The sequence below is a fragment of the Microtus pennsylvanicus genome, chromosome 7 (genome assembly GCF_037038515.1).
Source record: "Microtus pennsylvanicus isolate mMicPen1 chromosome 7, mMicPen1.hap1, whole genome shotgun sequence".
NCBI lineage: Eukaryota > Metazoa > Chordata > Mammalia > Rodentia > Cricetidae > Microtus > Microtus pennsylvanicus.
Window position 1 is genome coordinate 32,654,035 of NC_134585.1, and position 27,129 is coordinate 32,681,163.

The window sequence follows — 27,129 nt, forward strand, 5'->3', positions numbered from 1 at the left end:
GCCTTTTGCCATAGCAACCTTCTTGCCCCTGGCCAGAAGTTTGGTAAAATGGGGGTGTGGAATAAGAACTTTTAGGGTCCCTCTTCTCTATTGACCTCATGCCAGAGAGCTGGAAACCCTGTTATGATTCAGGAGCAGGCACCCCCAAATAGAAATAGGAGTCCCATGGCCTATGAACTTGAGAGCCCCCCCCCTTGTGTACTGATGCTTCTTTCCAGTCCTACTTGCCACCTGATGACCGGACTCTGAAGTGTGTGTGTGTGTGTGTGTGTGTGTGTGTGTGTGTGTGTGTACACGTGTGCACATGTGTGCGTGCACTGTGCTGGGTGGAGATCAAACCCAAGTCTGAGTTTATGTCAGGCAAGCCCCTGAACCACACCCCTACCTTAGTGTGCCTGGTGATGCAGGATTCTGTTGCCTGGCTTAGGTGAGATATTCCTAGTGTTGAGTTCAGTTGAATCCAGGAGAAGACATTTAGAAGAGTTGCAGTTCATGGTAAGCTGTGTGACTGTCACACTTTGGCTTACTGGAAGGGGAAGGTTTGAGAAACCCCCAGTGTCCTTATTTATTCTGGGCTTCTACTTACCTTCCTTGGTCACTCTCTTGTGCACCAGTCAGTGGAGTGTGGCAGTTCCCCCAAGGGAGCACCATGCCCACGGCATTGTTGCAAATGACCCTTGCCAGTGGAGTTATGTACTCTGTGTCCTTATATCAGTAACTCTGAGTTTATTCAGTATCCACGTGGTGCCATCACAGCTTGGCATGTGCAGGAACCATCAAGCTTTTTGGTACCATCTTCAAAGATTTTTCAGACTAATTGAGGATCCGACTGGACCCAAGAGACATTAAGTGCCGAGAGGTGTGGGCGTCTGTATACTGTGCCCACCCCCCCTCGAAATAGGGGGGTGCTGCTTTTTTAAGTCTTTGAAATACGGAGGCTGGAGTGATTTGGAATATTAGGTGTTTGCACATAATGAGCCAAATGTGTCTCCGTATTGCTCCATGTCCCTGTTCTCCAAATGCGATGCTTTGGAATTACAGAAGAGGGAGATATTTATGTCATCCTAAAGCAGCCCCCGCATCTGAATCACACTGGGGCATTTTGTCAGAGAATCTTACCAAATGGCTCAAACAAAATGAACTATTTGGGAATAATTTTTGTCTTAGCTGTTTAGAAGAAAGTTAACATGATAAAGCTTTCTAAAAGTGAGTGTTCTTTGTTACGACTGTGATGGGGACAGAGGGTGGCGGGGAGCTAACCCAAACTAAGGATTATGAAGGAGCTTTATGGAACCCCACTAGTCTGTAAACCCATTAAAGATATTTTAATGAAGTTTAAAGCAAAGTGCCCCATATTAGTAAATGATGCTTCTCTCAAGACATGCACCGTTAGATGAAAATCTTAGCGCCAGGCAACGTCTCTACAAGTTACTGGTCAGAGGGTTTTCAGAGACACTGAAAACAGCACAGGCTAGTGCCATTGCCCTTGGCTGCCTGCCGTAACTAGATAGTGAGACATTATTGCTGAACATACCACACGCTTTGGTTGTAAGGAATAGAGAAATCAATCTCAAACTGACCAAGACAATCTCCATGCTGACCAGCTTTCCTAGTGCCAGAAAGAGCTGTGGAGGCTGCTAAGGCAAAACAAACATCAGTGGTCTTATCCCACACCAACCCTGCGTGCTACAATATAGACCTAGGTGTGCCCCCTGTTATAATACCCACTGCTGTCTTGATTGTATCTGAGGCTTCCTCCGCAGGAGTGGTTTCCTGCCTGGTATTATAAACACGGTCAAATCAATGACTAGAGAAGTCATAGGTCTTAGTGTGTGACTGTTGATGTTCTTCTAAACGGTCACTTTGTCAAACTACCTTCTAAATATTTATGCTTCTAACCATATAGCTGTGCTGCCCCCAGCCTTGGTCAGAGAAGCGTATTATGGCAGTGGGTAGTAGTTAATGCTGAGATTCCTTGGTGTTCAAAGCGCTGAGAACAACTCTGAGTGCTTAGCCATAGGTAGACCATCTATCTCCTACCCCCACCCCCCATCCAAGGCTGGGGACATCACAGAAAAGGGAGTGGAAAGAATGTGAAAGGGTGCGACGCAGCGCTGCCCTCTGGACATGAAGACTGTTGCACACTAGAGATCACAAAAGCACTGGCACCCAGCCCAAGACCCAGTCAGTTAAAATGTCCAGCACAGAGAAGGGAAGAGCTCCCTGGGTCCCACCACTAGCTGGCAAGCTATTGGCATCTGTGAGAAGGAGAATCACTTTTCTTTGAGTTTGGCCACGGGTAAGTTCTCCGTGGCCTGGTGGATGGACCCATGCCCACGTGCTTATGAGCAGCAGTAATTAGACAGAGTGGGTTAAAGACAAGTATTGAGAAAGACGTGAAATTGGGAAGGAGATGAGATGTAGGGGTCTTGGGGGACATATGAAGTGAGCAAAGGTATGTTGTTCCATGTGTGAAATTTCCAAATAATACAGTTTGTTTGTAATGAGTGAAGGTTTGCTCTCTGTTTAACGCTCTCCTTGCGTTTTCTAAACCTAGATGATGAGGCTTCCTGAATCATATTTGCCAAGCCTCATACTGAGTGAAGAAATTAGGACATCAAATATAAAAGAACCAGATGTCCCCCACAAGCCTCAAAGTCCAGGAGAGTAATGTGTGCAAACCAAACTGTGAGTAGGTAGAGAACTTGCCGGTTGTCCAGGCAGAGGAAAGATTTCTTATGACTGAGGTGCTGTGAGAGGCTGCTGGCGTATGTGGGCACGGCAGAGGGCTCACCTGGCCCCTGGAGACCGTGCAGAGGAATAGATGTGGCAATTGGGACCACGTGGCAAGGATGGTAGGAGGGGCTTTGTGGTATTATCATGGCTTGTTTTTTTCTGGACAACAAACATTTGATAACTAGACTTGTTTGGTTGATTGGTTTTTTGAGACAGAGTTTCTCTGTATAGCCCTCACTGTCTTTGGTACTCACTCTGTAGACCATGCTGGCCTTGAACTCACAGATATCCCCCTGCCTCTGCACCACCACCACCCCGATGAGAAGTATATTTTTAAAATAATTGCTAGGTTGTGGTAGCGCACATCTTTAATCCCTCAATTGAGAGGCAGAGGTAGGCAGATCTCTATGAGTTTGAGGCCAGCCTGGTCTATAGAGTGAGTCCCAATACAGCCAGAGCTGCACACAAAAATCCTGTTTCGAAAAAACAAAATAAACAAAATAAGATGTATATTGGCGTCAGCTCAAACATGTGTCATGTGTTATCTAAGTAAAACATCTTTATAGAAAAAGAACTTTGTTCTGGACTGAAGAGATAGCTCAGTCAGTAAAGCAAAAGTAGGGAACTGAATTTGATCCCCAGCACCCACATATAAAAAACCATGTGTGGTGTTATGTGGTTGAAATAACAAAACTGAGGACGTAGAGACAAGCAGACCCTCACTGCTTACTGGCCAGCCATCCTAGCCTGCTTGGTACGTCTTGGGCTAGTGAGAGACTCACCTTGTTAAAATTCATTAAAACAATGGTCATGTGGCCAGCTCCTGAGGGACCGCACCACCTGAGATTGTCCTCTAGCTACTCAACTTGTCGGTGACATTAGAAGGCTAGAACCAAGTTCCACAGATTTATCAGTGTTTCTGCTAATGTCCTGTAGTCACATATAGATCCGAGCAGCTGGCAGTAAGTAGCTGTCTTCAGTATTGTACTGTGAGCAGTCCAGAGAATGACGCTGTGATAGATTGTTAATGTCTGCCAAGGACGGGCCATAGGAGAGTGGTGCCGGTGGTGCCCTTTTGCCTCACCTTTCCTTCTGGTAAAAATGAGGCCTCTCCTAAAGCAGAAGCTGTGGTTAGTGGCGACTTTAAAACGAAAGGTCCAATACATTCATCTAAACGTCTAACTATTCATTGTAGTCTAGCGCATGCGTCCTGTGTTGTGACTACGAAGTTGGCCCTTACTAGGTCCCAACTCTTGGAGAAAAACCCTGTCAATAAGGAATGAACCTGCCTTCAACACCAGCAGCTTGTAACACGATGGGGAAGATTTAAGCTGTGTAGTGCATTTGTACTGACTGGCTAAGCTATTTTTAGATTAAAGTTAAAATAGAAGCTAATTTAATACCTTTTAAGTTGCTAACCCACCCAGGTGATTTTAGACTTAAAAAGGCATTAAAATACGACCTGCATGTTTGCTGAGTTTAAAAATGCAGACAAATGTACCGTTTGGGGTTTGATAATTTCATTATTTCTTAAAATCTCCACATTTGGCTCTAAACTCAGATGCCCTTCCAGGATGAGCCCTGGGACACTGTGGCTTTGCTCCTGAGTGTGACAAGCCATCTGGCAGGTGTGTGTCTTCTCTTGGGATCAAGTTAGTTGGAGGAAAACTTGGGAGTTGACTAAGTGCAAGCCAGCAGATAGACAGGTCCCAGTTACTAGCAACAGTGCTCAATATGTTTGAATAAATTGTTGGTATTGGTGCCCTCCAGCCCACAGCCCACCAGCCTGCCCACCTACCCCCCAGGGCAAATGTAGAGTCCACTAGCCAGCTGGTTCTCGTCACCTTTGACCCGTTATTTCTGTTCTTAGTGCTGAAATGGGTTTTTTAGTCTCTCACTTCACATTATTCCCAGTGATTCCTGATGCTCCTGATTTGAGTTCTGTGCTCACGTCTCTTACCCTCAGGGTAGTTCTGCACCGAGCTTCCTGTGGGTAATAGGACATTGGATAACAGTTCTGCTGGCCCAGGCTTGTTCCGTTCTCTCCTGTTCTGTCTGTCAGCTGGGATGTTTCTTTTTTCCTGTCAGAGATAGGACCTGCCTCCTCATACCCTGCAGAGTGACTGACAAGCCTGACAACTGTCGCCTGGGAACACAATGTCTGGAAGGATAAAGCTGGTGCTTTTAGTCCGCTGGGCTTCACTGAGAGCCACCATGGCATCAGGAAGAAGAGCAGGGAGCTGGAAATTAGGTGGCGAGGCACCTAGTTGTGCCTTTGCAATCAGCTCATCACAAACCCAAGCAAAGGCTTTCTCTGTAGCTGTGCCTTCATTTGCTGGATGAGGGGCTGGAGCACACTCTGTCCATGGCCCCAACCTCACAGTACCTAACTGCGGCAGCTGTGGGGAGGGGCAATGCAGTGTGGGAAATGACTTGCTATATGACTTTGCATATGTATGTAATCTGCATGGTGATTAGCTGGTGTCTCATGGGCCCAGGAAGAGGAAAATGGAGGTAGTCAGGCCCAAGATAGGTTACCAGGAGTGGGGTTACGGTGCTCACACGATCTGGGGGACAGAGTTGGTGTGGTAGTGGTCCCTCAGTCTGTGTCTGTGACTTCAGCTGAAAGTGACATTGACAGTCAGGGAGAACAAGCCGTTCTTTGTAGGAAGTACCCATGTCTTTGTGACCTGTGCTTGGGCTGCCCTAAGGTGGGATGGTGGGTAACAGCTGATGGCAGTAGGAGGCTGGCCTCGGACCAAAGCAGAAGACACTTACTGGTTGAGCCACCTCTCACCAGGGGATCTTCCAGTTAGCTCCCCAACCTCCTCATTTCTGCAGCATAGATTTGTCAAGGGCCTGAGAAGAGGTCACAGCACTTGGTCCCATCTTGAAGAAGTTCTCAAATGGTTTCTTTTGCATTCTGGGAGAGGGTAGGGGTTCAATGGGGTGTGCTCATGGTAACTGACCCCATATAGCCTGATATGGAACAATTTCTGCTGTCTTCTTATTTTCAGAGGGGAGCTACTCTGGAGCTTGCTCTTCCTCCTATTCATTTTTCTTTCTCCGCTTCTTGATTTTTTTATCTTATTTTTTTTTATTGTGATGCTTTGCCTGTATGTAAGTAATGGTTCTGTGGGGATGCCTTGGTATTCATGAAGGTCAGAAGAGGGCATTGGATCCCCTGGAGCTGGAGTTATGGTAGATTGTGAACCACCATGTGAGTGCTAGGAACAGAACCCAGGTCCTCTGCAAGAGCAGCAAGTGCTCTTAACCTCTGAGCTGTTTCTCCAGCCCCACCCTTGCTTTCTCACCCTAGCTACACTCTGCTGGAGAGAACAATGGAAGCTTGTGCATGGGACAGAGCCTTATGGGACCTCTTTCCATTTAAGGTACTTGGTTCAATATCCGTGTGGTCCACGGCAGATTGTGTGTGTGTGTGTGTGTGTGTGTGTGTGTGTGTGTGTGTGTGTGTGTGTGTGTGTGACAGCATTTTTGAGATATGAATCAACAAAAGAATATGTAACATGGCAACAGCTACTTGTAAAGGTTAATCTGAGCAACACCCATCTAAGGGGAGATTCAGAAGCTGATGCATGTATCAATGACATTGTAAACATCTCTGACATAATTTTTTTTAACTTAACTAAGTTGCACCTATTTAAAACCAACCAACCAGCCAACTTTAGGGTTCACAAACCTATCTTCTCTCCCAGAGTTGTTTAGACAGCCTCAGCTGAGGTAAATCATAATGCCATGCCTAGAAATTTATGCATGGGTGAGGGTTGCCCTTGGGGGATGGGGTAGGTCTGCTTAGTGGTACCTGATGTGAGGCCCCTTCAGCTTGTTTTCCAGATAGCTGGACCCCAGGGCTGCATTCCTGTCATCGGCCACTCTAGTTTAGGCCCTGTTTCTGCCCTGTGGACAGAGCACAGCTACTGTGTGGGGTGTGCAAGAAGGGCTGTGGAGAATGGAGCTGAAAAGGGAAGTTCTGGCTGGGTTGGAAGGTTCTTGACTGCCTTGGGCAAGCTGGCTGTCTCCTTTGCAGCACGGCAGGCACTCTTAAGCTCTAAGCTTCTTCTCAGCTCTGTGGCAGAGACAATATGAAGACAGATAAGGAAGCCAGTATGGCTTGTCATCTCCAACAGTGGAGGGGTGAGGGCTGAGACTGATAGTTGTGTGCCAGACACAGAGTGGAAACTCAAACACAGGCCCTGCTTGAATACTCACAGCCTCCCAAAAGTTTCTGAGGGAGGGAACAGAGCCCCGGAGAGGGAAAATAACCCAGCTCCAAACTCAAGCCTGACTCATCTTTACAAGGAACTGTTGGAGCATATTCTAATTATGAACAAAAATATACATTCAGTGAGAAAATTGACACCATCTAGTGAAATGGTGAGCATTTCCAATGCAGGGTCCATGACCCAGATGTGACTTCAGCCCTCTCCCTTCCTTTCTACTAGGTATAAGCTATTCTTTTTTTCAGAGCTGGTCGCTGAACCCAGAGCCCCCATGCATACTAGGTTCTACTACATAGCTACACTTCCACCTAAGAGAATCTTCCTTGTCATAAAAATAGGTTCTGCCTGCACCACCTTGCAGCACATTGTCATAAGAGGAAGGGTGTGGGCAGTGTCATCGACATCACCTGGGGGTATCTCAGAGATCAAGGGTCCCAGGCCTCAGCCCAGACTGACTAAGATAGAATCCTTGTTCATCAGGTTCTTAGATGATGATGCTGATGTTCAGAAGATGTTGACGCCGCCTTGCAATTTACCGTGGGCATTCTCCCACATTCATAATGTGACTTTCACTAGTTGTGTCTTGAGATCTTTATGTGTCACAACAATGAGTCCCTAGGATGTTCCCTTCATTTATCTCTTTAGGACAAATGCCCCAGAAGAGAAATGATCAACACAGCAGGATAAAGTCTAAAAAGATTTAGATACAGCCTGTCTGGTTGCCAGCCCCAAAGGGATGGAACTTGACCAATCCCTCAAGCTCTTGGCCAGTGTTTTTTTTTTGCAGGTAGCTGCCATCATTGGATAGACACACACTTGGGTGATGTACAGGCTTTGATTTGAACTTCAGATTTTCAGTTGCTGGCTCAGGGATCTTGGACTAGTTGTCCAACCCCAGAGACCCTGTATCCTTCTCTTGCAATATTGAGCTCAAGCTTTGAACCCCGATGGGTGTGAGCATTAGATGAGAGGAAATAGGAACTATCCAGGACCTACTTCATTTGTGATAATCCTTCTGAATAAAGTGATGACAGGGAGTCTAGGATGTTGCTGTGTTTGAATGTCCTCACCGAAACTCAAGTTGAAGTTTAATCTCCTTTGTGATGTTGGAAGGAGGCTGGTTGGTTGTCCCAGCTGCCCTGAACCAAAATAATCACACAGAAACCATATTAATTAAATCACTGTTTGGCCCATTAGCTCTAGGTTCTAATATTGGCTGACTCTTACATATTAATTTAACCCATTTCTATTAATCTGTGTATAGCCACGTGGCTGTGGCTTACCAGCTAAAGTTCCCAGCGTCTGTCTCCAGTGGCTCCATGGCTTCTCTCTGACTCCGCCATTCTTTCTCCCAGCATTTAGTCTAGCTTTCCCTGCCTACCTAAGTTCTGCCTTACTATAGGTCCAAAGCAGTTTCTTTATTAATTAACCAATAAAATCAACACATAGACAGAAAGACTTCCCACATCATTTCCCCTTTTCTTTTTAAACAAAAAGGAAGGCTTTAACTTTAACATAGTAAAATTGCATATAACAAAACAGTTATCAAGCAAGAATCACAGTTACAATACTTATATCTACTTTATCTTTTATCATAAATAAGGAAAACTATAATTATAACTATAAATTCTTCAACTCCATCAAAGACTCCAGAAGGATATAATATTACCTAAGTAAGCAGAAAGTGCATTGTAAGCAACTTTCAAAATTCTAGAATTGACAGAGACATCTCGTGGCCTGAACAGTCACCCAAAGTTCTTCTGTACTGTTGGGGCATCCATCTTCAGCCTACAGGACCATAGTATCCAGCAGAGTTTTCCATGAGGCAGGAAATTTCAAAGACAGTTCTGCCTATATTGGCAGTTTGTCAGTCACTTTCTTCTGTGTCCTGCAGAACATCTGGCAGACTCTTTCATATAATAGGAACCCCCAAGGACCATCTCACCTTTAGGCAAGTTCAGCAGTCATTTCTCTATGGGTCCTGCATGTCCAGTTTATCAAGCAGTCTAGGCAAGATCAGTCTCCTGCCCAAATGGCCAATCCATAAGGAGCCTCTTCAATGCCCATCATCCTCTTGAAGTAGCTTGGTGCTGCCAAGAGCAGATGTGTCTCAACTGTCATGAAAAGTCTTAAGTTCTTAAACTTTTTAAATGTCATATTCTGAAGGTCTCTGAAAGATTTGAAGAATACCTATCTAACTGAAATATATCTCTATACATCTAGAAAATCTAACTAACATGACTACAAGCTTGACTATTATAGATGAGTATCTATTAACATATTTTTAATTATACATTACATTTTTAAATGAGCTATACAAACACAATACCTTAATCAAGATCAGAACTACATATACATATAACAAAATTGACCTCAAATTTGTATCAATAAACCAAGATCCATACCAATGCAAATTATTCATATCTATATCATATCCCCCTTTAAATGTAAACAAACACTTATAGACAATATATGGGAATATGGGCATAGTTTTCTCCATAGTGCTTCCTGCAATTGTTGGACATAGTAATTTTTGGGGGTGTTCACAGATACCTTCGGGAGGTCTTGTTCCATCAAACCACACCAGTCTGGAAGGAATCCACACATTCTCATCTTCTGTGGAAACAAAAGAAGAACCTCATTTCTAAAGCAACATATCCTTAGACCCAAATTTACAAGTTAGGATACCTTTATAATATGCATGCTGGTTTAGTTTAGCATCCCATGCAATGAAATGTTTCTCTGTACTTAGCTCATTCACAGTCAAAAAATTCAAAGATAACACAATAATATACATAATCCAGATTCTCTGTGAATTTTCCATTTTTACTAGGCTTATTTTTCTTTACTCTTTTTAATCTATGAATATCTGTACTTTGTCTCTTTAAAGACTTCACCCTTTTTTAAGCATTAACTTTATTTTATGACTCTCTATATTCTTTTTTTCTCTCTTCCAAGCCTATGTACATTTATCCAACACTATGACTCATCTGGATTTGTCTTTATTGCATATCTGTAATTCTTCACTGTCCAGGGTCGCTTTTTAAAATGCTAAGCACTTCTTAAAACTTAAGCTGCGCCATAGTATATACAGTACTTCCTGCTTGTCTGCCCAGTCTAAAATTTAAGCTGCACCATTACTATGGCATATATGGTACTGCCTGCTTGCCCACCCAGTCCAGCATGGTGGAGCCACTAGTGCCTCTGAGAGCCATGCACACAGCCCCATTCTCAGGCACACAGCCAGTCCATGTTACCATTAAGCAAGCTACAGCAGTCTGCTCACAAACCCCATCCAAATGCTCCATCTCTCAAAAGAGCCAGAGGTCATGCTGGCAGCAAGGCCCAGAAAGCCAGCATTTCAAAAGGTGGCTGAATCAGGGAAACCTCTCTTAAGGGAGCTATGGCATGCTGCCAGCAAACAACAAGAAGCTGCTTGTGGTTTTGTGTCTAGAATTTCTTTTCAAGCTTTCTCGGGTTTTTTTTTTTTTTTTTTTTTTTTTTTTGGTTTTTCGAGACAGGGTTTCTCTGTGGCTTTGGAGCCTGTCCTGGAACTAGCTCTGTAGACCAGGCTGGTCTCGAACTCACAGAGATCCGCCTGCCTCTGCCTCCCGAGTGCTGGGATTAAAGGCGTGCGCCACCACCGCCCGGCCTTTCTTGGGTTTTATGTGTATTTTAGTTCACCCCGTTTGGCGTGCCAACTTGTTGGAAAGAGGCTGCTTGTTGGTTCCCAGCCACCCAGCTAGCTTAGACCCGAAATAATCACACAGAAACCCTATTAATTAAATCACTGCTTGGCCCATTAGCTCTAGGTTCTCATTGGCTGACTCTTACATATTAATTTAACCCATTTCTATTAATCTGTGTATCGCCACATGTCTGTGGCTTACCAGCTAAAGTTCCCAGCATCTGTCTCCAGCAGCTCCATGGCTTCTCTCTGAATCCACCATTCTTTCTCCCAGCATTCAACCTAGCTTTGCCTGCCTACCTAAGGTCTGCCTTGCTATAGATCCAAAGCAGTTTCTTTATTCATTAACCAATAAAAGCAACACATAGACAGAAGGACCTCCCAACCATTGTGAGGCATTAAAAGATGAATGGACTGGGGAGTTGGCCTATAGATAAAGCACTGGCCTCAAAAACCTGAAGATTGGAATTTGGATCCCTGGGAACTCATGTAAGTGCCAGGTGGATATGGCAGCCTGCCTATAATCCCAGCACTCTGGAGACAGAGAAAGGGGGTCCTTGAGACAAGCGGACAAGCTGGATAGCTAAACTAGCTGAATCTGCAAGCTCTGGGTTCAAATGGGGACCCTTCCTTAATATATAAGTGATTAAGGAAGGTACCAGACCTCAGCCTCTGGCCTCCATGTAGGCATGTGTGCGTGTGTGTGTGTGTGTGTGTACCTGTAAATGTAAACATGCAGACACATACCAACACGCAGAGACACTTGCAAAATAAAAGACACAGGGAAAGAGAATTGCAGGTAAGATCTTTAAGAATGAATTGACCTATCCATGATGCCATGAGTCACTTCAGTGGGCCTGTAGAAAAGCCAGTTTGAGCCAGATGTGGTGGGACATGCCTTTACTCCCAGTACTCGGGAGGCAGAGGCAGGTGGATCTCTGTGAGTTCTTGGCCAACCTGGTCTACAGAGCAAGTTTCAGGATAGCTAGGGCTATTACATAGAGAAACCCTATCTCGAAAAAAAACAATAAGCAAGCAACTAAATACTAGTTTGGCTCTGTCTCATGTGTGTTCTTCTCATGGTGTGGTATCCTAGGCTGTTCAAGATTCTTTCGAGTCCCCACCAACCTTGAATGTCCCAGAAGAGCTACTAGATAAATAAACCCTTATTCGTTATAAATTATCCAGTATGTAGATTGTTCAGTATTATTGTTATAGAAAGAAAAAACAGACTGAGACAGAGGTCCTATTATGAAAACATTAGATATTTTTACATAAAATATTTTCTGTTGCAGTTTATAAATTGTGTTTTAAAAAAATACACGTAGATATTACTAGTCTTCATCATAGAGATATATGGCTTAGACATTGGAACAACAACAAAAAGAGTAATTCCTGGATACTTTGGTTAAAAATGAGCAGCCATGTAAAACGTGCCCAGTGTGCCCCAGAGAGCATGCTGGGAGGTGGAGATGTGTGCCAAGGCTTGAGAGGACTGTGTCAGGACCTACCTCTCATCAGCCTTCCTGCTTTTCTGGGAAGCTTGATCCTTGGACATGCAGAGGTACAACCACAAGATGCCACAGCTCCCCCCCCCCAGGCCATTCTGTGCTGAGCACCATTCTGGATGCTAAGCCACTGCAGGGAGAAAGCACTTCTGATGTGCCTGAGAGGAAGCAAGTCACCCCCAAGAGCTGGCACGTGGCATAGTGGCCTGTCTCAGGGTTTTTAGTGTTGTGAAGAGACACCATGACCAGGACTGCTGTTATAAAGAAAATATTTCATTGAGGTGGCTGGCTTACAGTTTCAGGGATTCAGTCCATTATCACCATGGCGGGGAGCACAGTAGTGTGCAGGCAGATGTGGTGCTGGAGAAACGGCTAAGAGTGCTACCTCTTGACTCAAAGGCAACAGGAAGTTGACTGACTGTTACAGGGAAGCTTGAGCAAAAGAGACCTCAAAGCTGTGCCCCCACAAGGCCACACCTCCTAATAGTGCTGTTTCCATCGGGGACCATTTTCTTTCAAACCACCACATGGTCCCCTAAACTCAAATCTGTCTGACTCCACTGGGTAAAACTGCCAGTGTAGATGTAGATGTCATATGGTTTTGCCTCCTTTGCTGCTAATTCATACTGCTCCTTAGGAGCAGCAGCCCGGAGGTCCTGTCCCTGTCACGTCGATCTTTTCACTCCGCTGCATGGGCTTCTGAGTCTCCCCTGGACACACGGGACTGTCTGTCAGCTCGTCGTCCTTCTCCCTAAGAGAAGGCAGGAGAGGTGGCAATGGTGAGTCTGCAGACTCTAACCCCACACAAAGAGAAGAAGGGTACCGATGATCTCCAGAGCCCTTGGGGGTCCCCTGTTTTTTTGTCACCATTCGCTGTTCTTGTCCCAGTTTTCTCTTTAGACTGTAAACTTCTGGGCAAGAGTTCTGTATAAAGCAATTTTGGAAAGTAGAAAAGGGACTTTTTTAGAACCACCCTCAGAAGTCATAGTGCTGCCTGGATTTTAATAATACAGAGTCACACCCCACACTCATTAGTTGCCTAGCGCTTTCGTGTCAACACTTGAGACGTTGCTTAGAAACTGCTGACTGTAGCAGCCCTCGGCAGCCGGCAGTCGGCTCTGCTGAACTTGAGTCAGGCGGCCCTGTCAGACTGGTTGCTGGAGTCTATTATTTTGAAGTGACAGCTGCAGGTAGGCAGAGAGGATGTCACTAAGTTCTTGGCTTTGCTGCAGGGAGAGGCAGAGAGCCCAGCCAGAGAGGCTGGCATTGGCGACTTCTTGGGTAGGCGTGGTTTTACACCTGCCAGATGTGGTCTACAGCAGGGCGGGGGCCGGGGGAAATGCTTTTGGGGGACATGAGGAACATAGTTAGACTGTACACCACTACAAGCGGCATTTAGGAGGCCCCGGGAAAAGCAGTTCGCCAATGTGTGGCACCCAAGGAATCGTGATAAGCTTCAAAGACAAAACTAAAAGGAAAGGGGACGCTGGGAAGCAGCTTGCGGGGTGAAGATGGGCGTGTCCCTACCCCACACCCGCCCCTTGCTCTGCAGAGTGGCCTGGTGGGGCAGGAAGGGCAGTGTGGCTCAGGCACGAGAATGGAAGTGGCTCAGTTCAGAACATGTCTTAGATTTTCTTTGCCTTAGGTCTGTTCTCTTTCCAGGCTCTGATCTTCCTCACATGGAGGTTGTTAGGTTCAAAGCCTGGGCCATTAGCCTGACACCTAGGCTGGGGACACCCTGTCCTCAGTCAGCCAACTGAAGAGATAGAATAATGAAGAAAGCGAGAGAGAGGAGTGTGTTCCTTGTGGCCACGCTGGGAAGAATACAGAGATGTGGTCATCTAGCCCTCCCAAAGTTCCTCTTCACCGGTAGGAGATTTAGGTTTAAATAGAGGCCCAGAGGGGTACATAACTAAGCAGTCCTGGCCAGGGTGTGGTCCTGCCCATCACTGAGCTGTCCTTGTCCCAGCTTCATTCTCTCCTGCGTGGTGATCTGAGCTGTCACAACTGAGAAATCTCTTCCTGGGAGACAATCCTCTGGTCGCCACAGGCTTCAGCCTTCTCCTTTCCTCAGTGTGAGACTCAACCCGGGAGGAATTCCGGTTTCCTGGGAGCCTTGGTTCAATAGTCTGATAGCCAAGGGGAGGAGCCAAGTGTCTGTTTAGACTGTCTTCATTCCTGCCAGAGGTTACAGCCCTGACTTCAGCCTCTGCCACTTCCCGGGGAGCGCAGTGAGACAATGCCCCGTGTTTGTTGTGTTTTGTTCTCTGTGGTGCAGCAGCGACTCCAGTCACGGTGAGGCAGGCGGCAACCTCTCCAGACCAACTCCCCAAGGAGTCAGGCCACCCCCACTCCTGGCCCTCGGGAGAAGGAAGTACTGGAGCGTGAGTCTCAGAAACCTGTAGCTGCCCTGTGCCTGCACACCTGCCCAAGGAGCTCCGGAGCGCCCAGCGCCGTGGTTGGCAGAGACCCCACTTCCTCATGGCTCTGAGCAGTTGCTGGGGGAACAGGGACAAGAACTTGTGCCCAGTGCCCAGTGGTGTCCTGAGAGCCCTGAACCCCTCGTGGGTGGACAGGCAGGCCCACTCTTCTCCCTGCTGCTAGTTTCCAGAAGGATGAGAGAGTCAGAGGCTCGCTGCACGCTCAGGAAGATGGCTGCCTTTTACCAATGCGTCAGGCCTGACCCCAGGTGCGCCCCCAAGAGCAAGGTGGTGAGGTTGGGTGAGTCCAGAGAGGCAGGCCACTTGGTCATTGCCAGGGCCCGGGGACTTGCCCGTCCTTGAGACTGAGACCAGACCTTCAGCACCTAGTGTCTTATATTCCAGAATATCTGTGATCTGTGTTCTTATGTACTTTATCCTGTCTTCTCCAGTGGTGTGGATTTTGGAGCAAAATAATTTTCCTTTCACACAAATTCAGATGCAAGAGAAAGAGGAAGGAAGGAAGGAAAGGAGAAGGAGGGAGGAGGAGAGACACGGAAGGCTAGGTAAACAGAGTGCTCTCTGTGTTATTGCCTCATGCTTGTACCTTGGGTCTACATGGCATAATTGATATCCTTGGAGTGGAGGGACGGAAGCCAGAGGTCAAGAAGAAAGGACATTGCAGTTACTACTTGAAGCTCAGCATTAAAGGGCTGGCTCCCAGCTGACAGATTCATCTGTGGATGATACCCTGCCTGCGCTCCTGTGCATATAGCCACCTCTTCCAGCCCACTGACCTCATCCCCGAGGCATCTTTGCCTCTCCGCACCTTGTAGTTCAGTGCACTGGGTGCAGAGGGAAGCGTAGATACGGCTGGTTTAAATTCACTTACTTAGCAGAAGTAAAGACTTTGTATGTCTCATACCCCAACTGGAATTCCTGGTATGGCAGCCTCCATTGTGTCCAGGAGACTGTCCATCCGTCAGCCCTCGGGCTGGGTGGGTGGCCTTGAGAAGCTGATCTTTGGAAGGGGCCTACTTGCCATCCTTGAGGATTTTAGTCAGATAATCCACCACTTGAGCCTCTTTTTTTTTTAAATATCGTTACATATGAATAATAACCCAGTAACTCAGGGATTCCTTACGGATGCTATCTAATGGAAAAGCCGTGTGTAGATGAGCCTTCGTCTTTGCTACTGTTTCACAGGGAGTTTACTGATAGTTGCTGCACCTTCATGTCTGATTCCGCCTGCTTTGAATGGTCCAGGGTAGCGCAGTGGCTTGCCTTACTAATAGGCTTTGGATCGTGTTTTCCTACCTATGTCTCCTCCGATAGGCACTTGCTAACCTGCGGGAGCACCAGTCATACACGTAATACTCTGGAAAACGCTAGCATTCATTTCCGTGTATGCGTGAGTAAGGGGTGTGTTACCTTAATATGCTCAGAAAATTAGAAACAAGCCAGCTTGTAAAGATGTTCCGGATGCCCAGAATCCAAGGTCCTGTCCATCATGCATGTGTTCAGCAGTCGGCCCCTGGGACGGCTCATGTCTCAAGACTGAGAGTGTTCAGGTTAAAGGTATCATTGCAAGACACGCCCCAGCATTAGCAGGATTTATATTATATTTCCCCAAGAATAATGTAAATAGAATTTCTAAAATAAGGTTGTAAAAGTTTGAAGCTCCCATGCTTAGCTATTTTTGAAGTAATGGTTTGGTCAGAAATCTGAAATATATATATATTTGCTAACATATACTAACAACCTGAAAATGTCTAAACTAATGTTTTCACTCCTGGTCTTGCGGGCACTATTGTCCAGTGTCATCTAGGAAGTGGATCTCACTCCACTGTGTTTGTGTGGTAGAGACATGTGACCAAGCTGGTCAGGCTAGAGTGGTCATGTGACTTCCACCAAGGAACTAATTCGCCTGCTTATAGGGTCTCTGGCTACCACCAAATCAAGCGTTATGCAATTTTCGGAAAGCAGTAGTCTGTCTTACATAAGATCCTATTTGTGTGCTCATAAGCCATGCTGTTTGTTTTGTGAGTGGCTGGGCTGTCGTGTGTTTTGTTTGCAAGGAAACACTCCCAAGAGCTGTGGCCTGACGCCTCCTGCTGTCTCTCTGCCTGTGCCGTCCCTGTCCTGACCACAGCGTAAAGGAACCCTAGGGAGAGGCAAGAGCCTCTAAACCAGGCCCTCCTCTGCCCCCATAATCCTTTACTCTCTCACAGCAGCCCCTCAGAGCCCACCAGGCTTCAGCTCTGTCTGACTGTAGTGTGAGGGGACACGGGATACCTCTCAGGGTAGGGAACTGTGACATGGCCAGGCACGGTCCCTCAAATCTGGGAGTGTGAGGTGGCCTGGGCAGTAGAATTGTGAACAGGATGTGCACGCTATCTCATTTTTAATAGGAAATTATCTTTTTTCTAATGAGTGATACTAAGCAGTGGTTCATCCATTCATTCATCCATTGGACAGTGTTTCTAGTGCCCCTGTGCTTTTGGTGCCCTACTAATACCTAACCTCATCTTTTTTTTTCATAGTTACTTTCAAATTTACATACTTAGCAAGAAAGGGGATGGCTTGTATTTATTTCCAGGCCAAGGTTTATTATTATTACTTAAGATGGGAATTAATTAAAAGATTTCAGGAAGCTCCGACACTGACAGGCCATCCAGTTCCTTTACTTTCCCTTCTCTACTCGGTGCGGGCTCTAGGTGTCCCCCGCATCTGAGCCCCTTGCTCAGGACCCTCTGTCAGTGTAGGTCTGTCCCTGCCGCCTCCTCTTCCTGACATCCGGTGGAAGAAGGGTCACAGCCAGGTATCTGCTCTGAACAGGCAGGCATCTGTCACAGAGAGACATGTAGACTAAGTGACATCCAGTCTCAAAGTCACCGCCTCTGTTCCGTGGTACAGCCGTCCGGTTCTTCTGTTCCCGAGGATAATAATATTAAGCAGCGAGCTGGCACCGTTTCTCAGCAGAGATTTTGCACAAGAACTTTGTGAGAATTGCACATTCCATGTGCCTCAATAATGTGAAACTTATTTTTTTTTTCTAAAAAAAGGGAGAAGGCAGATCCTCGCATGACTCACTGGAGAACAATGGTTTAAGTCATAACTTATTTTTGTCTTTTTCTTTTCCCAAGAGGAGAGATTGGTTAAGTGTACCGGCTATGGGAGCAGGTGTGCATCTGCAGGCAGACACCAGGTCGGGAATCACACAAGGTCATGAGTACCCAACAAATCTGCCCTGCGAGTGCAAAGGGCAGGGACTCTTGCAGTCCTGTTGAAGGAGGTGCTGGATCACCCTGAGGGGGCCTGTGATCCTTCCAAGGTAGTCAAAGCTAAAGTCTGAAGATGAGCAGGGTCGGTGAGACCACTGTGGAGCTGGAAGTAGGGAACCTGGTATCCCATCTGAGGGGACGACATCTGTAAAGATGCTGGCCTGGAAGGACGTGGGTATCTGGGATGGGGAGGGCAGGGCTGAGATGTGGACTTGTGCTGTTTGTGTAGGGGCTTCTGATTGGAGTCCAGCCTGCCTCTTCCTGATGATCTTTGGATGTCCCCACCTTTCTATCACTCTCTGTTCCTGACGACATCTCCATCCACCACATCTTTCCTCTAGTAGCTGTTTTTAAAATTGTGTGTGAGAGAGTGTGAGTGCATGCATGTAAGTGTGTGCTTATGTGTGAGTGAATGTGTGTGTGTGTGTGTGTGTGTGTGTGTGTGTGTGTGTGTGGTAGATGCATGTTTGTGCAGTGCCCCCAGAGACCAGAAGAGGGGTCAGATCCCTTGGAGCATAGGCAGTTATAGGTTGTCTGATAGGGTACTGGCAACCTAACTCACAAGAGCAGGGAGCACTCTTCACCAACAAGCCATCTCTCCAGTCCATGAATTTGTTGGGGACAGATTGTATCCGGTTCTCTTTCTGAAAAGTGCCTTTCCTTCATCCTTATCCCCCTCTGGCAACAACTTTGTTGACATTAGACATACCATAATGTTAGCCTTTCTACACAGTACAGTGAGTTTGAACAGTTGTATGTATGTGAACATGATCTGATTTTAGAACATGTAAACTCCCCAAAAGAAACCTTCTGCCCATTAGCAGTGACCTGCTCTGTCTTCCCATAATGCTCCTCTTCCCATTGTCAGCAATCCTTGATCTAGTCTGTGTTTCTGGTGAACTTTTACAACATCGAAAGGAACGATGTTGACAAAGCTTATAACTAATGAACAGAATTTAATGGTGGTCTAATAATATTTCACTCTGGTTTAAGTGCTGCAAGGGAAAGGTGGTTCCTCTCACGTGTCTTAATTTCTCTCTTGCTGATTTTAAGACATTTTATCTTTGTCTTCCAATAGTTTGATGATAATGTGTGTCATCAACTCAGCCAACTTGAATGTAGCCCAGCTTCTAAGATGTTTATTAGCTTGGGGGAATTGTCACAAGTCCCCTGTACTATATCTACTTCTATCCCATCTTCTTTCTTCCTCTTCTTTGGATTCACTACTTCGCCTTGTCCTAACTTCAAGCCCGTTCATTCTTCTGCCCACTCCGATCTTCCTTTGAAGCTGTCTAGTCAGTTTTTCACTTAATTCCTTGTACTTTTTTTTTTTGCTCTTCCTTCTCAGGTTGTCTGTCGATATTTCAATATTGTTCCCACATTGTTTTCTTGATATTCTCTGCATCTTTCGTTAGCTTTTTGAACCTAATTCAGATGGTTGTTTCAAGTCTTTGTCTTAGGGTAGCCACCATCAGGTCTTCTCAGAGGCATTCGGTTGGCTTCTTTTTAATCCTTTGAATGAGCTGTATTTTTCTGTTCCTTTGAATCCCCTCTGATCTTGTTATTATTGTTACTGACAATTGTACGGTACAGTTAATAATGTAGCCATTATACAACTCAGATTCTCTTTCCTCGAAGTTTGCTTTTCTGTTGTTGTTATTTGTTTGTTTTTGTTTTGTTTTGTCTTGCTACCATTAGTCGTCTGGTTGATTGCTGGAGGCTGTCTGTGCTGATGATCAGTGTGGCTGCACCTTTCCCTGGGTATCACAGTGACTAATTTTACTGATATCTGAATCGTTTCGAAGGACCTAGTCTTTAAGGCCTATCTCTCAGAGCAAAGAGAAGAGTAAAGGCCTGGAGAAGGGTGGGGGGCACATTCAATCCTTGAAAATTTATCCATTTTCTGGAAAGAGTATTAGAAAAAGAGTCTTACCAAAGTACCACAGTGGCCTCTACCTCTTTGTCTGCCTCATTGTGACCCACATCAGTAGCCAAAGCAAAGATGCTCAGGGCGAAGGACAGAGTCCTCTCTGCCCTTTCTGGGTCTTACCAACTGTGCGCAGGCTGCTCCTGGAACACGCATTGCTTACCATTGGGCTGCGGACCTGACCCTTGAGTAAGTGCTGCTGTGCTAAGAGCAGAACCTGATTGAAATTAGCTGGATTTGCTGTCCACAGCTCCTCTTGGAAGTTGTTAAGCCTTTATTAGAATCCAGATTCAAACGAGTTACATCAGACAGATTCTACCTATTGTCATTGCTCTCTTCTTTCCCCCGCCGTCTTCCCAGAATTCCCTATGGCACTATGGCTTTCTTTCCCTTTTTTTTCCTTTTTATTGAGCTCTACATTTTTCTCTGCTCCCCTCCCTGCCTCTCCCCTTCCGTTCAACCCTCCCACAAGGTCTCCATGCTCCCAATTTACTCAGGAGATCTTGTCTTTTTCTACTTCCCATATAGATTAGATCTATGTAAGTCTCTCTTAGTGTCCTCATTGTTGTCTAAGTTCTCTGATTGCCAGTGGAATGCAAGCTGGCACAGCCCCTTTGGATGTCAGTGTGGTGATTTCTCAGAAGATTAGGAAACAACCTTCCTCAAGACCCAGTAATTCCACTTTTGGGTATATATCCAAAGGATGCTCAATCGTGCCACAAGGACATGTGCTCAACTATGTTCATAGCAGCTTTGTGTGTCATAGCCAGAACCTGGAAACAACCTAAATGTCCCTCAACCGAAGAATGGATAAGGAAAATGTGGTACATTTACATAATGGAGTACCACACAGCAGAAAAAAATAATGACATCTTGAATTTTGCAGGAAAATGGATGGAGCTAGAAAACATTATTTTGAGTGAGGTAACCCAGACCCAGAAAGACAATTACCACATTCACTCACTCATAAGTGGTTTTTAAACATAAAGCCAAGACAACCAGCCTTTCTTTCCCTTTTATTTGACACCTAGGACTGGAGTTGTGACCCTGTGGTGATTTTATGTTTGATATTTGAAGGAGCTGCCAAACTTTTCCAAAGCGACTGTGACATTTTCCATTTCATCAGCAATGAATTCATGTTCTAGGGTTTTTTATTTTCACTACTTTCACACATGTGTTGTCCATGTCTTTGATTACAGCCGTTCTAATGAGCCAGTAGTAGCTCACTGCGGTTTTGACTCATGATTTGACTAATGACTGGTGTCATTAAGAATATTTTCATGAACCTCCTCTGTACAAGTTCCTGTTCACAACCTTTGGTTTGAAATACACTGCTTCGAATAGACTTGTGTAAGAATTATTTATGTACCTTTGTGTCTATTCCCTTATCAGAAACATGATGGCCAAATACTTTCTCTTCGCAGTTGTCTTTACACTTTGATAGTCCTTTGAAACAAACAGCCTATCATTTTGAGAAAGTCGGATCTTATAACTCTGCCCTCTTTGTGTGCTGAATGTCACATCGAAGTAATTATTACCCAACAGTAGATTAGGCATGTTCTCCCATTATCTTCTAATGACTTTTGGCACTTATATTTAGCTCCGTGGTCCCCTGTATGTAATGTTACGCATGTTGTGAGGTAGGAGTACAGATTACATTTTTTTTGCATGTAGATCTCTACTTGTCCCAGATAATTTGTTGGAAAGATTGTCCTTTCCTCATTGAATTACCTTGACATCCTTGTTAAAAATAGTTGGCTGTTTTAGTATGCATTTGCATTTGGCTCTAGTTTCTAATCTCTGGGTTTATATCTGTTTGTCAGTTAGGTGAGATCTTATTACAGTAGCTTTGTAAATGTTTTGAAGGTGTGTGTGTGTGTGTGTGTGAGAGAGAGAGAGAGAGAGAGAGAGAGAGAGAGAGAGAGAGAGAGAGAGAGAGAGAGAGATGTGTAAGGTGTATATGCTACCTATGCCTTTGTACTTGGAGACCAGAAGAGAACATTCATTCCCTCAGAGCGCTGGGTGTAGGGATTTGAACTCTGCTCTTTATAATTGTAGCAAACACTCCCAACCTCTGTGCCATCTTTACAGCCCCTTTGATAAGATTTGAGAGTGTAGAGTAGTATTTTATTTTTATTATTATTTTTTAAGATTGTTTTTTACTATTGTATGTTTAAATACATTTTTATAAATGGAGTAATATAATTGATCACAATAGTTGTGTATTGTGAATTTCCAATATTTGTTCTACCAGTTATTGAAAGAGAACCCTGATTGTGGAAGTCACCGTTATAATTGAATCATCTCTCCATTTTATCAATTTTTTGTTCCAAGAATATGTGGATTCTCGTTTTTAATGTCTTAATCTTTATGTTTATAACAGACATATTATCTTGATAGACTGATCATTTTATCATTATTAAATGACACTTCTTATCTAAAATTTTCAGTTTTTCTGAAATTAATATAGAGCCATTATCTTGGTCATTTTCTTGTTTAATTTTCATGTGATTATATTTTCTATCTGCCTTCCCTAACTTTTGTTAGAAAACATACTGTGTTCTACTTTAACCCTTTCAAGTGTATGTAGAGTTGCTATGACCTTGTGCTGTGTCCTAGGGAGAATTTCATGTGATCTTCAGGAGGCTGTGCATTCAGTTGCTATGTTTTCTGTTGCCAGGTGGGGTGATCTGTAGAGTCCTGATCAGTCTAGTTAATGTTGTTCTTCAAGTCTTTTATATCCTGTTGGCACACTGCCCGTTTGTTCTATCAATTATTAAAAGTCAGGCACTGGCCTGTACATCCATATTTATTGTAGCACTTCCATGCCACTGAGTGAACCTAGGTGCCAGTCAACAGATGGGTTGGCATGTGTGTGTGTGTGTGATATATTTATATTTTAATGGTGTGTGTGTCCTCACACACACCATTAAGAAGAGCAAAGTCACATTGTTTGCATGAAAATTGATGTCACTGAAGCTGATTGTGCTGCAAAAAATAACATGAAAGATATGTGTGGTTGCATGTCTGTATTGCCAGCACTTGGGAAGTGGAGACAGCAAGATCAAGAGTTCAAGGCCAGCCTCAATTCTGTGCAAATTAGATGCCAGCTTAGGCTACAAGAGATGCCACCCCAACTCCCAGTACACACACCAAAAAGCGCGCGTGCACACACACACACACACACACACACATGCTCGCATGCATACACGCACACACATTCTCGCTCACACAAAAGTCAAGTGTCATTTTGTAGACCTTTTTAGAAGACATAGGAATAGAAAGAGAATTAGTAGGTGGATGGAGTTGGCAGGTGCATTTGGCTGATGGCAAGGAAATGATGGTCGCAATATTTTATGCCCATGTCTTCACGAAACCCCTTAGTTTGTGCAATTAATATACATGGATAAAAGTGATTAAAAGGCAGGTATTGCAGTCCCTAACTGTGATTGTTTTCTTTTCTGTCTTTTAAATCATTTCTGTCAGTTTGGACGTCATGTCATGAAAGGCTGTATTAGATCTATATACATGTCTTTTGTTTTCCGGATAGCATAACAATTTCATCATTATAAATTGTCCCTCTTGTCTTTCAGAATGTCCTTATTTCAACATTTGTTTTGTCTGCTGTTCGCATAGCCACTGTTGACTGTAGGATATGGCTTTTTATTTTTAACTTATTTGTGTTTGTGAGACCAAACATGTTTTTATTTTAATTTAATGAATTCTTATTTTATGTGTATAGGTTACTTGTCTGCATGAAATGTTTGTGTGTCACTCAGGTGCCGGAGGCCAGAAGAGGGACTAAGATCCCCTGGACATGGAGTCACAGATGGTTGTGAGCTACCATGTGGGTGCTGGGAACTGAACTAGAACCTTTGGAGGAGCAGCCAGTGCTCCTAACCATTGAACCATCTTCCTAGTCCTAAACAAGATTTTTTAATATAGTCTGGTAGTTTCTCCCTTCTGAGTGACTGAATCCATTTGTATTGAGCCTCACCACTGACATGGTTGGATGCCTTCTTTTGCCTCTCCTTTCTCTTCAGTTTATTTAATGATACTCTGTTCCTCTGTAACTTCACTCTTCCTGAGTGTCACCTAGCATGCCTCCGGGTTCTTTACTGATTTTTACCTGCATTTTCTTCGGTTATTTCTAGTGGCTGAGCTAGACCTTACAATACATTTCCTAACATGACAAAATCAGCTTGAGGTTCAGGTTCATACCAGCTTCATTCTTCTGTTTAACATATGTCTGTGTGTGTGATGTATGTGAGTGTGTATTCATGTTCACGTGTGCAATGTGCATATGGAGTCCTGAGTTTGACACTGGAAATCTTCCTCCATCACTCTGTCTGTTTCTTTCTTTGTTTTTCAAGACAAGGTTTCTCCTTTTTTTTTTCGAGACAGGGTTTCTCTGTGGTTTTGGAGCCTGTCCTGGAACTCGCTCTGTAGACCAGGCTGGCCTCAAACTCGCAGAGATCCTTCTGCCTCTGCTTCCCAAGCGCTGGGATTAAAGGCATGCACCACCACCGCCCCCACTCCTCCATCATGCTTCACCTCACTCATCTCGGCTGAACCCAGAGCTCCCCTGGACATTATTCTAGCTAGTCAGCTTGTTTCCGAGATCCCCTGCCCCTGCCGTCAGAGCACTGGGTTTGCAGGCAGCCTCCCCACACATCCAGCATTTGCATGGGTTCTGGAGACCCCAGGGCTCTGTCTTCCTCTTCCCGTCTTCCCACTTACACATGGATTGATTCGCCTGTGGAGCCATCTCTGTAGGCCACGAGCTTCATTCTTCATGGTTCAGTTCCCTCCCTCTTTGTTATGCATGGTATTATTGCTGTACATAGACTGCGTCTATATTTGTAGCAAAACTAACAATTGCAACATAATAAGAGTCCTTTGTCTTCTAAAGGAGCTAAGAGGAAAGAAAACAAAAATGAATCTATGGAGAAAAATGTACACACGTGCGAGCGCGCACACACGCACACACATTTGGTTTTCTCTTGTCCTCTGAGACAAGATCCTTGTCTCCTCACTCACTGCAATTGTATTAGTAGGGTATTGGATAGCCTCCCTTGCTGCAGATAGAGGATGGACTAAGGATCATTCCAATGTTGCTGTGAAAAGTACGCTTAGACAGACATGCAACATGGAAGGATCTATTTCCATCGTAGGTTCTAGAAGAGGATATGGCACGCTCCGTGTGTGGTCATATGGAGATAGCTTGTAGGAAACAGGTTCAGCCAAGCAGGTGAGGAGTGGAGTGTGTGTGGCCCTGCACTGAAGATTTGACTGTCTGTAGGGATCTCTGTAGATCAGGGGGTGACAAGGAAAATGTGTCACGTGACCCAGCCTTATCACAGTGATTCACATGGTTGACAGGGCTGCTGATCACAGGTCAATTGTGTGACTGTTGAGGCGTCAGGAAAATAAGTTTTTAAAAGATTTGTTTTTATTATTTGTGTATGTGCGTGTGCACGCACGCATGTCCAGACGAAGGTATCACATCCCCTGGAGCTGGAGTTCCAGGCAGTTGTGAACCTCCTGCCATGGGACCCGAACCTGGATCCTCTGCAAGAGCTGTCTGCGCTCTTAATCACTGATTCATCCCTCCAGCCTCTGCAGTTTTAAAAATACAACAGCTTTATTCTTCTACTCCTCCTTTATTCTGCAATTGTCAAATATGCTATATTTCTATGTGATGCAGTCCCGGTGATAAGTTTTCAAATGCCGTTCTGTACAGCTTCTTTTTAAATCAATTAGAAGAAAAGGGAAGAAGACTCATCCAGTCGTATGTTAGAATTCCCTACCGAATTATTTTATTAGCGTTTTATGTTTAGCGTTCTGTGGTTTCGTGTGTTTGGGGAGTCTATGTTAGTGTCCCCTGTTGCTTTTAGCTTGAAGAACTCAACAGCGATTGTAGGGAAGGAGTGCTCGCAAGAAAGTATTCGGCCTTCATCTTGAAGGCCTCTATTTTATTTCAATTTCGAAAGTTAGCCTTTTATTTTTTATAAAGTGTACATGAGCATTTTACCTGCAATATGCCTGTGCATCAAGTGTATGCAATGCCCACAGAGGCCATCAGAGGGAGTTACATCCCTTGGAACTGAAGTTACAATGGGTGTGAACACACATGTGGGTGCTGGGAATTGAACCCCAGTCCTCTGGGGGCAGCCATTGCTCTTAACTGCTGAGCCATCTCTCCAGCCCTTACCTCCATTTTTGAGAGATAACTTTGGTAGAAAAGGGATTGTTAGTTAACACTTTTTCTCCTGGTGCTTTAAATTTGTCATTGTCCTGCCTTCTGGCCTCGCCTTGTTTCTGTTGAGAAAGCAGCTGTTAATTTTGCCATGATTCCTGTGCACACGGTCTTTCTTACTGGGTTCACACTTCCCGTCTTGTCTTTAGCGTCCGTATTCAGACTACAGTCGGTGTGGTACAGATTTCATTACTATTGCTTTATGTGGAGTGTGTTAGGTTTCTTTGATATATAGATTGTTTTTAATCAAATTCAAGATTTTTGCCATTATTTCTCAGAACCATCCTCTGTTTCCTCTCCCATTGTACCCCTACTCTGAATGTGGGTGTACCTAGTGGGGTTTCAGATTTCTTTGGGGCTTTTTGATTTTGTTTTTCACTTCAGACACTCTTTATTAAACAATTTTCTTTTTTTCCCCTTTTTAAAAATTTTTTTTATTGAAAAACAAATTTCTGCCTCCTCCCAGCCTCCCATTTCCCTCCCCCTCCTTCTACTCCTCTCCCCCTCCCCCCACTCCTCTCCCCCTCCCTCTCCAGTCCGAAGAGCAGGCAGGGTTCCCTGCCCTGTGGAAAGTCCAAGGTCCTCCCCCCTCCATCCAGGTCTAGGAAGGTGAGCATCCAAACTGGCTAGGCTCTCACAAAGCCAGAACATGAAGTAGGATCAAAACCCAGTGCCTTTGTCCTTGGCTTCTTATCAGCCCTCATTGTCCGCCATGTTCAGAGAGTCCAGTTTTATCCCATGCTTTTTCAGTCACAGTCCAGCTGGTCTTGGTGAGCTCCCAATAGATCAGCCCCACTGTCTCAGTGGGTGGGTGCACCCCTTGTGGTCCTGACTTCCTTACTCATGTTCTCCCTCCTTCTGCTCCTCATTGGGACCTTGGGAGCTCAGTCCAGTGCTCCAGTGTGGGTCTCTGTCTCTATCTCCATCCATCACCAGATGAAGGTTCTATGGTGATATGCAAGATATTCATCAGTATGGCTATAGGATAGGGCCATTTCAGGTTCCCTATCCTCAGCTGCCCAAGGAACTAACTGGGGACATCGCCCTGGGCACCTGGGAGCCCCTC

General features: G+C 45.0%; 1 protein-coding gene across 5 annotated transcripts in view; it reads left to right on the forward strand.

The window, feature by feature from the left end:
- Cracdl (CRACD like) overlaps positions 1–27,129 on the forward strand; it is a 125,722-nt gene that overhangs the window by 46,668 nt on the left and 51,925 nt on the right. For 2 of the 5 annotated variants that reach the window (XM_075980406.1, XM_075980407.1), the window contains exon 1: positions 14,403–14,862. The exons of 2 other annotated variants lie outside the window; for them this stretch is intronic. In XM_075980406.1, the coding sequence (XP_075836521.1) occupies positions 14,789–14,862 (74 nt within the window). In that variant the 5' untranslated portion in view covers positions 14,403–14,788. Of the gene's footprint in view, positions 1–13,267; positions 13,364–14,402; positions 14,863–27,129 lie in introns of those variants that run through there. One more of the 5 variants, XM_075980409.1, reaches the window with a different exon arrangement.